The sequence below is a fragment of the Haemaphysalis longicornis genome, unplaced genomic scaffold, assembly GCF_048455015.1.
Source record: "Haemaphysalis longicornis isolate Haplotype H1 unplaced genomic scaffold, Haemaphysalis longicornis Haplotype H1 scaffold_4, whole genome shotgun sequence".
Classification (NCBI taxonomy): Eukaryota; Metazoa; Arthropoda; class Arachnida; order Ixodida; family Ixodidae; genus Haemaphysalis; species Haemaphysalis longicornis.
The window spans coordinates 156,506,898-156,518,661 of record NW_027526361.1 but is presented as its reverse complement, the minus strand read 5'-3'; the positions used below and the strand labels follow the sequence as shown (position 1 = coordinate 156,518,661).

Below are 11,764 nucleotides of genomic sequence, written 5' to 3'. Positions count from 1 at the left end.
ACGAAAGCTTTTTGACAGACCAAATAAAAAGAAAATATGGTAAAAATCCCAAGTCGCAAATCTGATGTAGGCGAAAACCAAAGCTGCCCTTGTGTCGAGATTCAGGCGCACGTTGAAGATTCCCGGACGGTCAAAATTATTCCGCAGCCTTCCACAACGGCGCGCCTCAGAGCCCAGGTGTACTGCGGCGCATTAAGACCCGCAATCAATCAATCAATCAATCAATCAATCAATCAATCAATCAATCAATCAATCAATCAATCACTCAATCAATCAATGAATTCCAACTCACAGGACGTATGCGTCATTCATCGTGGCGACCGCCACGCTAATGCCTGTGACACCCAGCATGGGGGCGTAGGATTCCAACGTCCGGAACATATCCTCGAAACCATCGCAGTTGAAGGTGTGCAGCGCAAAGGTCACATCGTGATCGCGTTCTCTCTCGACCACAGCCAGGGGTGCGGGCCTGCGCAGGATGTCTAGAACTTGGTCGAGTTTGAAGCCCGTCGCAGCTTTTCCGATGGTCAGCTTGTAGCCCACTCCTGCAGGTTGGGTATAAAAAAGGGAGAATGTAGGAAATCTTTGGGATTTTAAGCGCTGAAAAGGGGATAAAAATTAGTTACTCTTTTTGTGACGGACAATGTTGGTGATGCGGTTGCGATATCTATTGCGATAAAATTGCTTTTATTGCGCAACATTGTAACCCCCATGCGTGTTTTGGTTTCTGAATAGTAATCTGGCGTGGAGCTAATGAAAGAGGAGACGAGGCCTCGCAGGCATTTCACCCTAATTAGGCTGCGCGCAGCAATGCCAATCGCAAAAGGAACCGTTAGCAGAGGTGCCTCGCTCGCTCGCTAGTCCAGGCACAATAGCCAGTTCCGGAAGTCACGTAATGTTTGTCGTTTGGCCGTGATACGTATTTCTAGGAAACCTATGTACACCGAGCATATACTTCAATCACGCCAAAGCTAGCCGATGTAGCAACAGGTCCTTTTTTTAATGGAAGCTACACCATGCTACGTATTTCAAGGTCAATCATCAAGTCCCAAGTAACCTTCAGCCACCGTCGTGCAAGCTGCTCCTTTCCTTCTTATAACTTCGCCTACTGGGAGCCTTCCCGGTGCAGCACCACGCGACTCGGCCAGGCTGAAACCACCACTTCTTCTGCGTTTGATCGCTCAGCGTGGCTGGCCCTTCAGTGCGTGCATTCAGTGCAAGCAAACGACGTCAGTAGGCGAGGCTGTAGCAGCTGCTCCTCCCCAGCTTGGTACCTCAGTTTTGCCGCTGATCGCGCGCCGGCTGGCCTGTCTACGCGTGTCCTTCAGTGCTACATCAAGGATGAATCCAAAGATGCTGCAGAAAAACTAGGTGGCCGGAAGCGAAACGCTAGGCAAACTTTCGCCAAACACTGTGTACATTATCCTTACTTGTAATCCTTGTAACAAGACTTAGAAGGGTTAGAACTGAGGCATAGGTACGGTAAGCAGTGTTCCTGAAGTGGGCAATGTGGAGATTCCTGCTTAAAATAGCCGGAGCTTCGCCCCAAATAAAATATAAATGTATAGGACCAACTAGGTAAATGTTTAAAAGTCAATTCAGTATTCTTTATATATGATGGCACAATACTGCCACAGGCCTCATGAGCTAGGAACTTTTGACTTCTAGCCTACCTGATTTAAATTATGTGAGATGGCGGAATAATGTGTACCTGTTTAAACAATTTTGCAGGCATTTCGTATAAAGAGCTCCGTGTATCAAAGTTCCGATGAGCTCAACGGGGCCATGCAGACGAAAAACAAGTTTAGTTAGTCAAAACGGCTACTTTGTCCCAAACATAAAAAATTAACGAGGCATTAAAAAAAAGCACACGGCCGTCGGCTTTTCTGTGGCATCCCAAAATCTTGCCTCTGCGATCGAATCCACTCCCAGGAAACATGATTGGACGATTTTAGTGAGGCCTTTAGTTCCGCTTGATAATATCACTCCAAGTTTAACAAGCAGTTATGCTTTTCGTGGTGCGGTTTTAGTGCTTCGCTATATTACGTCCATCGGGCCAACATTACGTCCCGGTAGCGCAAATGTTATTGCAAGTTTATTGCGTGTTTTTGGTTACGAAACATCATTCCAGGCTAAAATGTAGCTGTGGGAGTTACCAGAGGCAAGTTATGTTGGTATTGAAAAAAGTTGTATATTATCAAGGCCCGTCTGAATATTCAGTTCCTTACTCAATATGGTGCGAATTTCTCTGTGAATTCACTGTTGCGGAGCCACTGGATCGGCAAGAAAGATAAATTTTTGTTGCCGCATCAAAATGTCAAAACGCAGGAGGCGTTCGTAGCGTGCTTGCACAACTTTTACACTACTTTTAGTAGTCCGTAGTTCGGACACTACATTTACACGTGCCAGTGTAAAAGTAGTGCATTCTGCCCCGAAAAAATGGCCACCTTATTCAAAAGGAAATCTTTTGTTACAAAAGTAAACTGGAGGATGTTTAAAAGTAAACTGAGGAGGAAGTAAACTGAGGAAGAAGCACAAAAATTTCTACTTTACGTGTGAAGAAAATGTGGTGTACCAGATCCCTCTCTCTCGTGATAATCGGTATGTACGATGTACGACAGACCAGTCGCTGTTTAAATGATAGGCTCTGGGAACACGCATGCAACGTCATCCATGGTCGCGACAGTTTCCTCGCAATGCACTGCACACGTTTTGTTGTAAGCCGGATTTTCAAAAAAAAAATTTGTGATCGGGACAAAAAAATTGCGCTCAAGCGCGATCATCGAAACGGAAAAGATTCGTAGAGTGGAGCCAGAATGTGTGAGCACCCCCTCCCGCGGACTGTGTGATAAAGAGTTGAAATTCCTGAGTCCATAGAATGCTCGGGCATAGCAAGTGTGTAATCTTTGGATGGTTCATACGTATTGTTTAACTGTTTGGGGAGGGGGGTATATATTCATTTGCTTCTCCAACCAAACTTTGTTGTAAGTTAGCACTCGTCATCGACGCATGTCTTGTCTCGTCCTGGGTCTCCTCGCGTTTAGCCTACAAGAAAGATCGGCTGCTTCAAGCCCATGATACTTTGCCGCAGCAACGGACGTAGATCCTTTCGCGGCCCGAGCGCCTCCGGAACAGCTAATTTGCAGGGAAATTCGCCCCGTATTGAACGGGCCTGCTTTTCCGAAGATGCACACCTAGTGCCCCATGAGACACGAGGCGAAGGCTCACCGCACGCGTTCTTCAGAAAGGTCGGTGAGCCGCTGCAGATGACCCGGCCGCTGTGCATGACGATGATCCTATCCCCGACGGCGTCCGCTTCCTCCATGTCGTGCGTTGAGAGGAGGATGGTCACCTTGCCTCGCAGGTGGTTGATGATCTTCCAGAAGCTCTCCCTTATCTCGGGGTCCATGCCTGACGTCGGCTCGTCGAGAATCAGCAGCTGATATAAGAGGGGCATACGAGTTGACCGGTAGCGTTGAAGCTCTATTTCGTCAACCACATTTAAACCTCTGGTTAATATTGCGCCCATTATTTTTTGAAAAATATTAGCTATTTGCCAGCCTTAGTTTGAATTTGAAGGACGTTGTTCTCGGTTAGTGCAAGATATAGCTCTAGTTTGTCTTGTACTTTACGCTGGTCTAGATGAGCATTTGCTGCTGATTTTATGTCTCATTTTCTTAACTCCCTTTGTGAGCGCCTTATACAATTCCTATTGATTGTGCAGTCTTTTACTTGTAACCCGCCATACTCAGAGCGCTGTTAGCGCCTGTAAGGTATTTTAAATAAATGAATAAATAAATTTATTTTCCTTATATATACAGCGAACTAAATTTGTCGATACCTGATTTTGTGGGTAGTGTAACATGTCTAATTATTTATCATACCATGTGGCCGCAGTCTAAAGCTCTAGTTCAACTGGAATAGGCGGGAGACAAAATGTGGTCCGCGTTCGCGGCTGGCGCATCACCTACCTGAACAACATCCCACTCTTTGCAGTAAGCTAATTTCATGTTTTTTTCTGCCTTCCAAAACCACAATTTTACTCATGAGGTCGTGGATGTTACCGCGAATCATATATGGGTTTGTTTATTTATTGTTTGTTTTTACTGTCTGGTCACGCCCGGCTGTGTTATCTGTCTCCCAAGCGAAGCGCGTCTTCAATTTGTATGCCGCAACGGGCTATCGCATTCAGATAAACAGGCTGTTTTGCCCCAACGTCACTACCCCAGAATAATCTTCTTTGATCTACAATGTTCTGGAAGTAAATCGACGGTTCCAGAAACACTCGCGCAGAAAGATAAAAGCCTGCAGAGCAGACGCCGCAGCATCCGACTCTCGAAGCTCGCCTACGAATGTCACTTTCTTAACTGCTGTCTGGCCGCCTGTGTATTCCATGAGTTGTTAGGGGAGAACAACTTCGCTCCAATAAACTCGTTTTCTTTAAAGACAACTGTGTCGTCTTTGACTACGTGACATCTGGTGTATTTGCTGTGTACGCACCCTTCATGCTCAATAACACCTCTGGAAGCCACCCAGCCAGTCCAACAAGAGCCAGCCTCCGCCTGAAAGGTCTACCACCCGAGCTCGGTCTACTACCGGAGAAAGCGAAGAAAGAAGACGTCGCAACCAGCACCATGGTCAACCAAGCCAATCCCCCCATCGTTCTGCTGCAACCTCGGGAGCCCCCATTATTCCAAGGATCCTCTTGTGAAGACCCAGAAGAGTTTCAACCGATGGGATGATGAAGAAACTCTGAGTCACGTGTTTTTCTACCTCGGATACTCGGCGCAAGTCTGGTTTGAAAATCACGAGAGCTCGCTAACATCATGGAGCTTGTTCAAAGCGGAATTTTTGAAACATTCACAACTGTCGTACAGAAAGAACGAGCTGAGCTGTTGTTGCAGACGGGAATCTAACACCTTAATGAAGGTGTTGTGGTCTTCGTTGAGATTAGATGCTGTTCCGACGAGCTGACCCCGAAATGGCAGAAGAGAGGAAGGTGCGCTTTCTGATGCGGGGAGTTAAACAAGAGCTCTTCGCTGGACTCATTCGCAACCTGCCAAAAACCGTGGCTGAGTTTTGTGACCGAGGCTTTGATGATCGAGAGGACCCTAGACATGCGTTCCAGGCAATACGATCTACAACTGAACGCATTTTTGGCGAACCCCGTCAACGCCCCTGTATTCGCGACGGAAGACTTGCGGGAAACGATCGGCGCCGTCGTTGGCGAAGAACTGAGGAGGCTTTTCCCAAACACGCCGCAACCCCAGATCGCCTATTTTACCGACGTGACCCGAGAAGAAGTCGAACCCACACTAGGGATTTCTATGCCGTCGGAAGCATCCCGCGAACCACAAGCCAAGACCTACTCCGCGGCTGAATGTCGACCCCGACCTGCTCCAAACCGTCGCCAAGAAGCCCCACCGTACCGCCGTCCACTGTCGTCCGCACGACCCCCTGCAGCCAAAAACCACACGCCGAGGAAGACCGACGTGTGGCGAACACCCGATAATCGCCCGCTGTGCTACTACTGTGGAGAGGCCGACCACAGCTACCATCGCCGCCATTACAAGAGTCTCAGTTGACGACGATTCTCCATCGACGCAACACGCCTCCGACCCCACCAGCGTCCTATTGAGACCAACGAATACCTGTCCAACTCCAACCGAGGACCAGCCCGATTCAACCGTTCACCGTCGCCCTAACCGTACCAGTTGCCTAACCGCCGTAGCACTGCATGCTGACTTCTCCCGTGGAAAGTCTCCCAGCCAACGCGGGGGAAACTAAAAGCAACAACTTGTGGAGGTAAAGTTGCACGACCGCAGAAAAATAAAAACCCTGCAATGACGCAGCGACTCGCTAAAGACCATGCCCTCAGCCCGACCACCCGATTTAACCCTAACGTGAATTCCGAACACGACGACAGAAAAACGGCGCGACGCGTACCCGGCATGACCGCATCTGCTGCTGCGAATACGACGAAATCGACGACGACGCATACCGTCAACACGTACGAGCAAAATTACAACGCTACGATGCACCCGGAACTCCAGGACGGCGGCGTCCGACGTTCAGCTGTCCATCGACGGCTTTGATTTAGTGGCCCTCATAGACACGGGAGCCTACTACTCTGTAATGAGCGGATCATTCGTGTCTAAGCTGAAGAAAGTTACGGCCAGATGGGACGGTCCGCACATGCGCACAGCAGAGGCAACCTCGTGACGCCAAGTGTAACGTGCACATCGTGCGTTACCATAGACGGCACAACTTACCTTCGGCGTTCGTCATTTTGCCTAACTGCTCCCGGAAGGTAATTCTCAGAATTGACTTTTTGGCGGACAATGGTGCACTAATTGACCTACAGGCCAAGTCTATAACATTTTCCTCCGATCACTGCATGACGGTGGAACTGAACCCCGAACACCGTGCAGCTATAAGGATCGGCGACGATCATGTCATCCTGCCACCCGCGCAAGCTTGATGATCAGCGTCTACTGTGAAGATGCCGTTCCTGACGTCGACGCTGTCGTTGAGAGTGACCAAAGGCTGCTTCTAGCCCCCCGTGCCGCGGCCGCAAGAGTCATTGTGCGGTCGAGGCAACGCCAATCTCACGTTTTGGTCACCAATTTCACCGTCGAGTACCCCCATTTAAACATGGGCGCTGCAATTGCGTTCCTCGAAGAAACCCAAGAAGCAAGTGACGTATTCGCGGTTGCCGAATTTGCACGCGCTCCCGAGTTTAAGGTGATGCCCTTTTTGCTGTTCACGGAAGCAGCAACGTTTAAAAGATTCCTGGATACTGTGCTAGCAGTCTGAAGTGGCACACCTGCCTCGTATACCTCGATGACGTTGTGGTATTCGCTGGTACCTTCGAAGAGCACCTTGCAAGGTTGGAGTCTGTACTCGAGGCCATTCGTACGTCGGGGTTAACGCTGAAGCCCGAAAAGTGCCGTTTCCCGTACGAGGAGCTGACGTGTTTGGGCCACGTCGTCAACCCCGCGGAAGGCTTACCTGACCAGGCAAAAACGTCAGCCATTGCGAACTTCCCATGGCCGAAAGACAAGAAGGGCGGGCGAAGATTTCTCGAACTGTTCGCATACTACCGGCGATTCTTCGCAACTTCGCACGCATTGCCGAGCCACTCACAGGCTTGACGAAAGATAGCACCCCTTTTAGCTGAGAAAGCGACCAAGAAAAGGTATTCTGTGAGATGCAAAAACACCTGCAAAGGCCGCCCGTGCTCGCTCATTTCGATGAAGACGCCGAAACGGAAATGCATACGGACGCCAGTAATATAGGATTGGCTGCCGTCCTCGTCCATAAACATAGCTGTCGTGAAAACGTAACCCCGTTGCCAGCCGTGGTCTGTCGAAGGAGGAGAAAAACTAATCAGCGTCTGAAAAAGAGTGCCTAGCTATTATATGGACGATTTCCAAATTTCGCCCATAAGTTTATGGTAGACTCTATGAGGTTGTGACAGATCAGCATGCGCTGTGTCGGATCGCCAGTTTGCAGGACCCCTCGGGACGGCTTGGGTGGTGGAGCTTGCGCAATCAAGAGTTCGACGTTACAATCGTTTATAAATCCGGCAGGAAACACTCCGACGCAGACTGCGTGTCCCGCACTCCCGTCGACCCACCAACACAAGACTCTGATAAAGACAGCCCGTTCTTCGGAATCGTGACAGAGAGCGAATTCGCCGCCCAGCAGCGTGCCTACCACTACTTACGCGTCATAATCGACTACCTGGAAGGATGCAACGCCGCCGTGCCTAGGACCTTCAAACGCAGCCTACCAGCATTCAGCCTGAAAAACTCAGTTCTCGTGAAGAATTTGGGCCCCGGAAAGAGAACCAATTATCTTCTCGTCATCCCCGCAGACCTTCGTGACGAAATTTTGGAAGCGTGCCACGACGACCCGTCTTCCGGACATCGCGGCACAGCCCGCACAATAGAAAAAATCAAGGCGAAGTACTACTGGCCCCGCCTTACATCCGACGTCACCCACTACGTCCGGAGCTGTCGTTACTGCCATCGACGAAACACGCCACCGACGAGACCCGCCGGACTTCTGCAGCCGATCGCCGTCCCATCAAGGGCCTTCCAACAGATTTGAATGGACCTTCTGGGCCCGTTTCCTACATCCCGATCCTGGAACAAGAGGATTGTCGTAGCGACCGACTACATGACAGGGTACGCAGATACCGCCGCTCTTCCGAGAGGGACTGCACAATTTGTCGCAAAGTTCTTCACAATCCAAGTTATGCTGCGACATGGAGCCCCGGAAGCCCTAATCACGGACCGCAGAACGGCCTTTACTGTGGAGCTGATGCAAGGAAAAAAACGACGGCGTACCACGCCCAAACGAATGGACTAACAGAACATCTGAAAAAGGCAATCGCGGACATGCTGTCAATGTACGATGAAGTTGAACATAAGACTTGGGACGAAGTTCTCCCGTATGTCACGTTTGCGTACAACATGGTTATCCAGGAAACTACGCAGATGACGCCGTTCGAGCCTGTCTACGGAAGACGGCCGACTACGATGCTGGACGCCCTCTTCCGCATATAGAAGACGACGACCTCAACCCCGACGTCCAAAGATACCTTCAGTGTGCGGAGGAGGCCCGCCAGCTCGCTCGAGTTCGTACAACGGACCAGCAGCTGGTGGATGCCGGGCAGTACAACCTCCGACGCCGAGACGCCGAGACTCCGAGTACCACCTAAGGAATCGTGTTTGCGTTTGGACTCCCATCCTATGACGCGGACTCAGTGAGAAGCTTCTACGACTGTATTTCGGACCATAGCAGATTCTACGACGTGTAGGGCAACTTAACTACGAGGTGATCCCCGATGGTGATTCGGGAACATTACGACGACACATGCCACCCGAAGTCGTCCACGTGATTCGCTTGAAGCCTTACTATGCAAGATGACGGACTTTTTTGTAGTTGTTTGTTGGGACTGTATTTTTGTTTTAACATCGGGTCGATGCGCACTTAGAGGGGGGTAATGCCGCGAACCATGTATGGGTTTGTTTATTGTTTGTTTTTACTGGCCGGCTACGCCCGGCTCGCTTATCTGTGTCCCAAGCGAAGTGTGTCTTCTATTCTTATGACGCAAGGGCTATTTCATTGAGATAAGCAGACTGTTTCGCTCTAACATCACTAGCCCAAAATAATCTTCTTTGATCTACCATGTTCTGGATGTAAATCGACGGTTCGAGAAACACTCGCGTAGAAAGATAAAAGCCTGCAGAGCATACGCCACGGCCCACGACTCTCCGCACTCGCCTACGCACGTAACTTTCTTGACTGCTGTCTCGCCGCCTTTGTATTCTATTTGTTGTTAGAGGAGCTCAAGTTCGCTCCAATAAACTCGTTTTCTTTGAAGCCCACTGCGTCGTCTTTGACTACGTGACAATATCGGCATGTTTTTGTCCATAGACAGTCTTACCTCAGCATTTATTATTTTTCCCCCATTTCATACGTACTAACAGCTTCGCGTTTATTCATGAGCCGTTGATGCGGTAACGCACCAGAAATTCGCCAACAATGTCCTCCAGAGCGCTCTCTGTCGCCAAAAACCATCCTCATAAAGCTTGCAACGAGGGCCGTGGCAAATGATCGGCACTATGAAACAGACGTTTGTAGTTTTAATGTGTCTCACTGATTTTTCACCGCCCGTGTTTGTGTCCTGGTCTTGTGTTCTGCTTCTCTGCGCAGTTAATTTTATGGTTGGGAATATTATAATTACCAACAAGCGCCCCGGGGGCGCCAATGGTGGGGCAGACGTAGGATTAGCATCAGGACCCTAACTTCGTAGATAATCTCCCCGAAAGCCGGGGGAAAGTTGTTAGGAAGGCATGGTAACTGCAAGCTCACCTTACAGAAAGGCCAGAGCACAAGACACCTCCGACGCACATCAAGTGATTACGGGCTTCGCCCCATCGGCAGGGCATATGAGCATCGCAGCAAGGAGCGGGTTAAATATAGCAGTCACTTTATCCTACCATTCAATGTGTGCAGAACAAACTGGGTAGCCTCCATGGCTTTATTCTACTATTAACGCTAAAATTTTGCTTCTCTTTCACCTTAGGCAGGCACCAATATAGCGAACAAGCTGCCTGTTGTCACTAACTGGATTCTTTTGGTCCATCTTTCCCCATATGGCGTTCGTTCTGGAAATTTTATAAATGAATAGAACAATTTTTACTATGTTTTTACGGAGTCCGAAAACTTATAAGACATAATTTGAGTGCATCCCGCGTTTTTGAAATACTTAAAGAATTGCCACTGTTTTACTCAGATTTTTCAAGGTCTAATTCCGCAACCCTCAGTATTCACTGTGGCCATTTTAGACCGTTTTATGAAGGCTGGGAAAAGTGCCAAATGCGCCAAGCTGGCAACTAAAGAGGGTCGCCAATTTAGGACAATTGAACCATTATTTTTATCCTTCCGAAGACATATAAGCTCTATGTGCGACAGAAACGTATCAAATACACCTGATGCCATGGATCGGTTCAAAGAGTAAGGCGTTGTACGGCAGGCAGAGTGCATGATAAATATATGCCGGCAGAACCAGCTGTCCTTCAGACGGTTGCTAAAAAGAACGTTTCTCTTTCAAGGTATTGTAGCTGCTTTAATGCTCTTAGGTGATCAAAATTCACAAGCCCGTGATCCATCATAGAATAGTGCTCGCTTTTTACCCTCTATTCTGCGAATCAGCTTCACGCGTAAAGCTCGAATTTGAATTTAAAATGTATCATAGAGATACGGAAAATCGCCAAGTGCATGCAAGGATTTATCAAAGCCACCATACCTTTGGTGATGACACAAGAGCTATAGCTACGCTGAGCTTCCGTTTGTATCCACCCGACAGCTGGTGAGGCAAACTTTCAGCTTTGTCCTTGAGCCTGAGAGTGTGCATTATCTTGTTCGCCTTTCTTATAGGATTGTCGACGCCTCTCAGCTGAAAAACAAAGGAGAGGGTTTCACCATAATTAAACCTGTCGCCAATTTGTTAAAGGCATTTTGAAAAGTAGCAGCACTGTTCGCGGTGAGAAGTCCCGCGACAATACTCATTGGACAGCTTTATTTGCAAGGTATCGCGACGAACACGATCTTCGTGGTCGCTATTTTCATCGCCGTCAGCGTCGGTATATGTAATATAGCAACTTTATTGAACGCACCTTTAGCGCCGTCTGCCATCAGCAGCTACTAGAAGCTTCATCACTGCTGTTATCCCCGTCGCCGAGAAAACGTCATAATCGATAAAATATAGCAAGATTTAGAATTTAAATCCTCAAAGCTATGCAGAAACTGTAGTTATTCCTGTATTGGAACCGTAGACAAAAGCCGGTAGACGCCTTTTTATTCGCAGAACACACCTCAGCACCGTCTCCGACAATCCTACCAAGTCGTGGCGCCTCATGAAAAGAGGGACAAATATAAAAAGACCGAAACAAATGTTTTCTTTTTACATTGGAGTGCTTTAGCGAGTAAAGCATCCACAGCAAGACATCGGTGAAGACATGGCCGACCGCGCAATAACAAAGGTAAAATAAGTGCTGTAAAATAAAATATGCGCCAATTTCGGGCTGAATTCAACGTACGGTATCCTGAACTGCATTTGGAGCGCGTCCCAAACGCTACGCCGCATTGATGGCCTCAGCCGACTAGAGGTGAGGTGAACATTGCAAGTGGGCCATCATAAAAGTCTCTTAGGGGCATTTACTGAAGACTAAACCCAATTAGACAAGTA

At 48.6% G+C, this 11,764-nt stretch overlaps 1 protein-coding gene across 1 annotated transcript in view; it reads right to left on the bottom strand.

Annotated features, from left to right (window-relative positions):
• Positions 1-288: 288 nt before the first annotated feature.
• Positions 289-11,764, bottom strand: part of LOC144180061 (phospholipid-transporting ATPase ABCA3-like) — a 97,016-nt gene continuing 85,540 nt past the window's right edge. Inside the window, exons 11-13 of the mRNA XM_077708468.1 lie at positions 10,823-10,972; positions 3,229-3,439; positions 289-545 (exon numbers count right to left, since the gene is read on the bottom strand). Of these exons, the coding sequence (XP_077564594.1) occupies positions 289-545; positions 3,229-3,439; positions 10,823-10,972 (618 nt within the window). The remainder of the gene's footprint in view (positions 546-3,228; positions 3,440-10,822; positions 10,973-11,764) is intronic.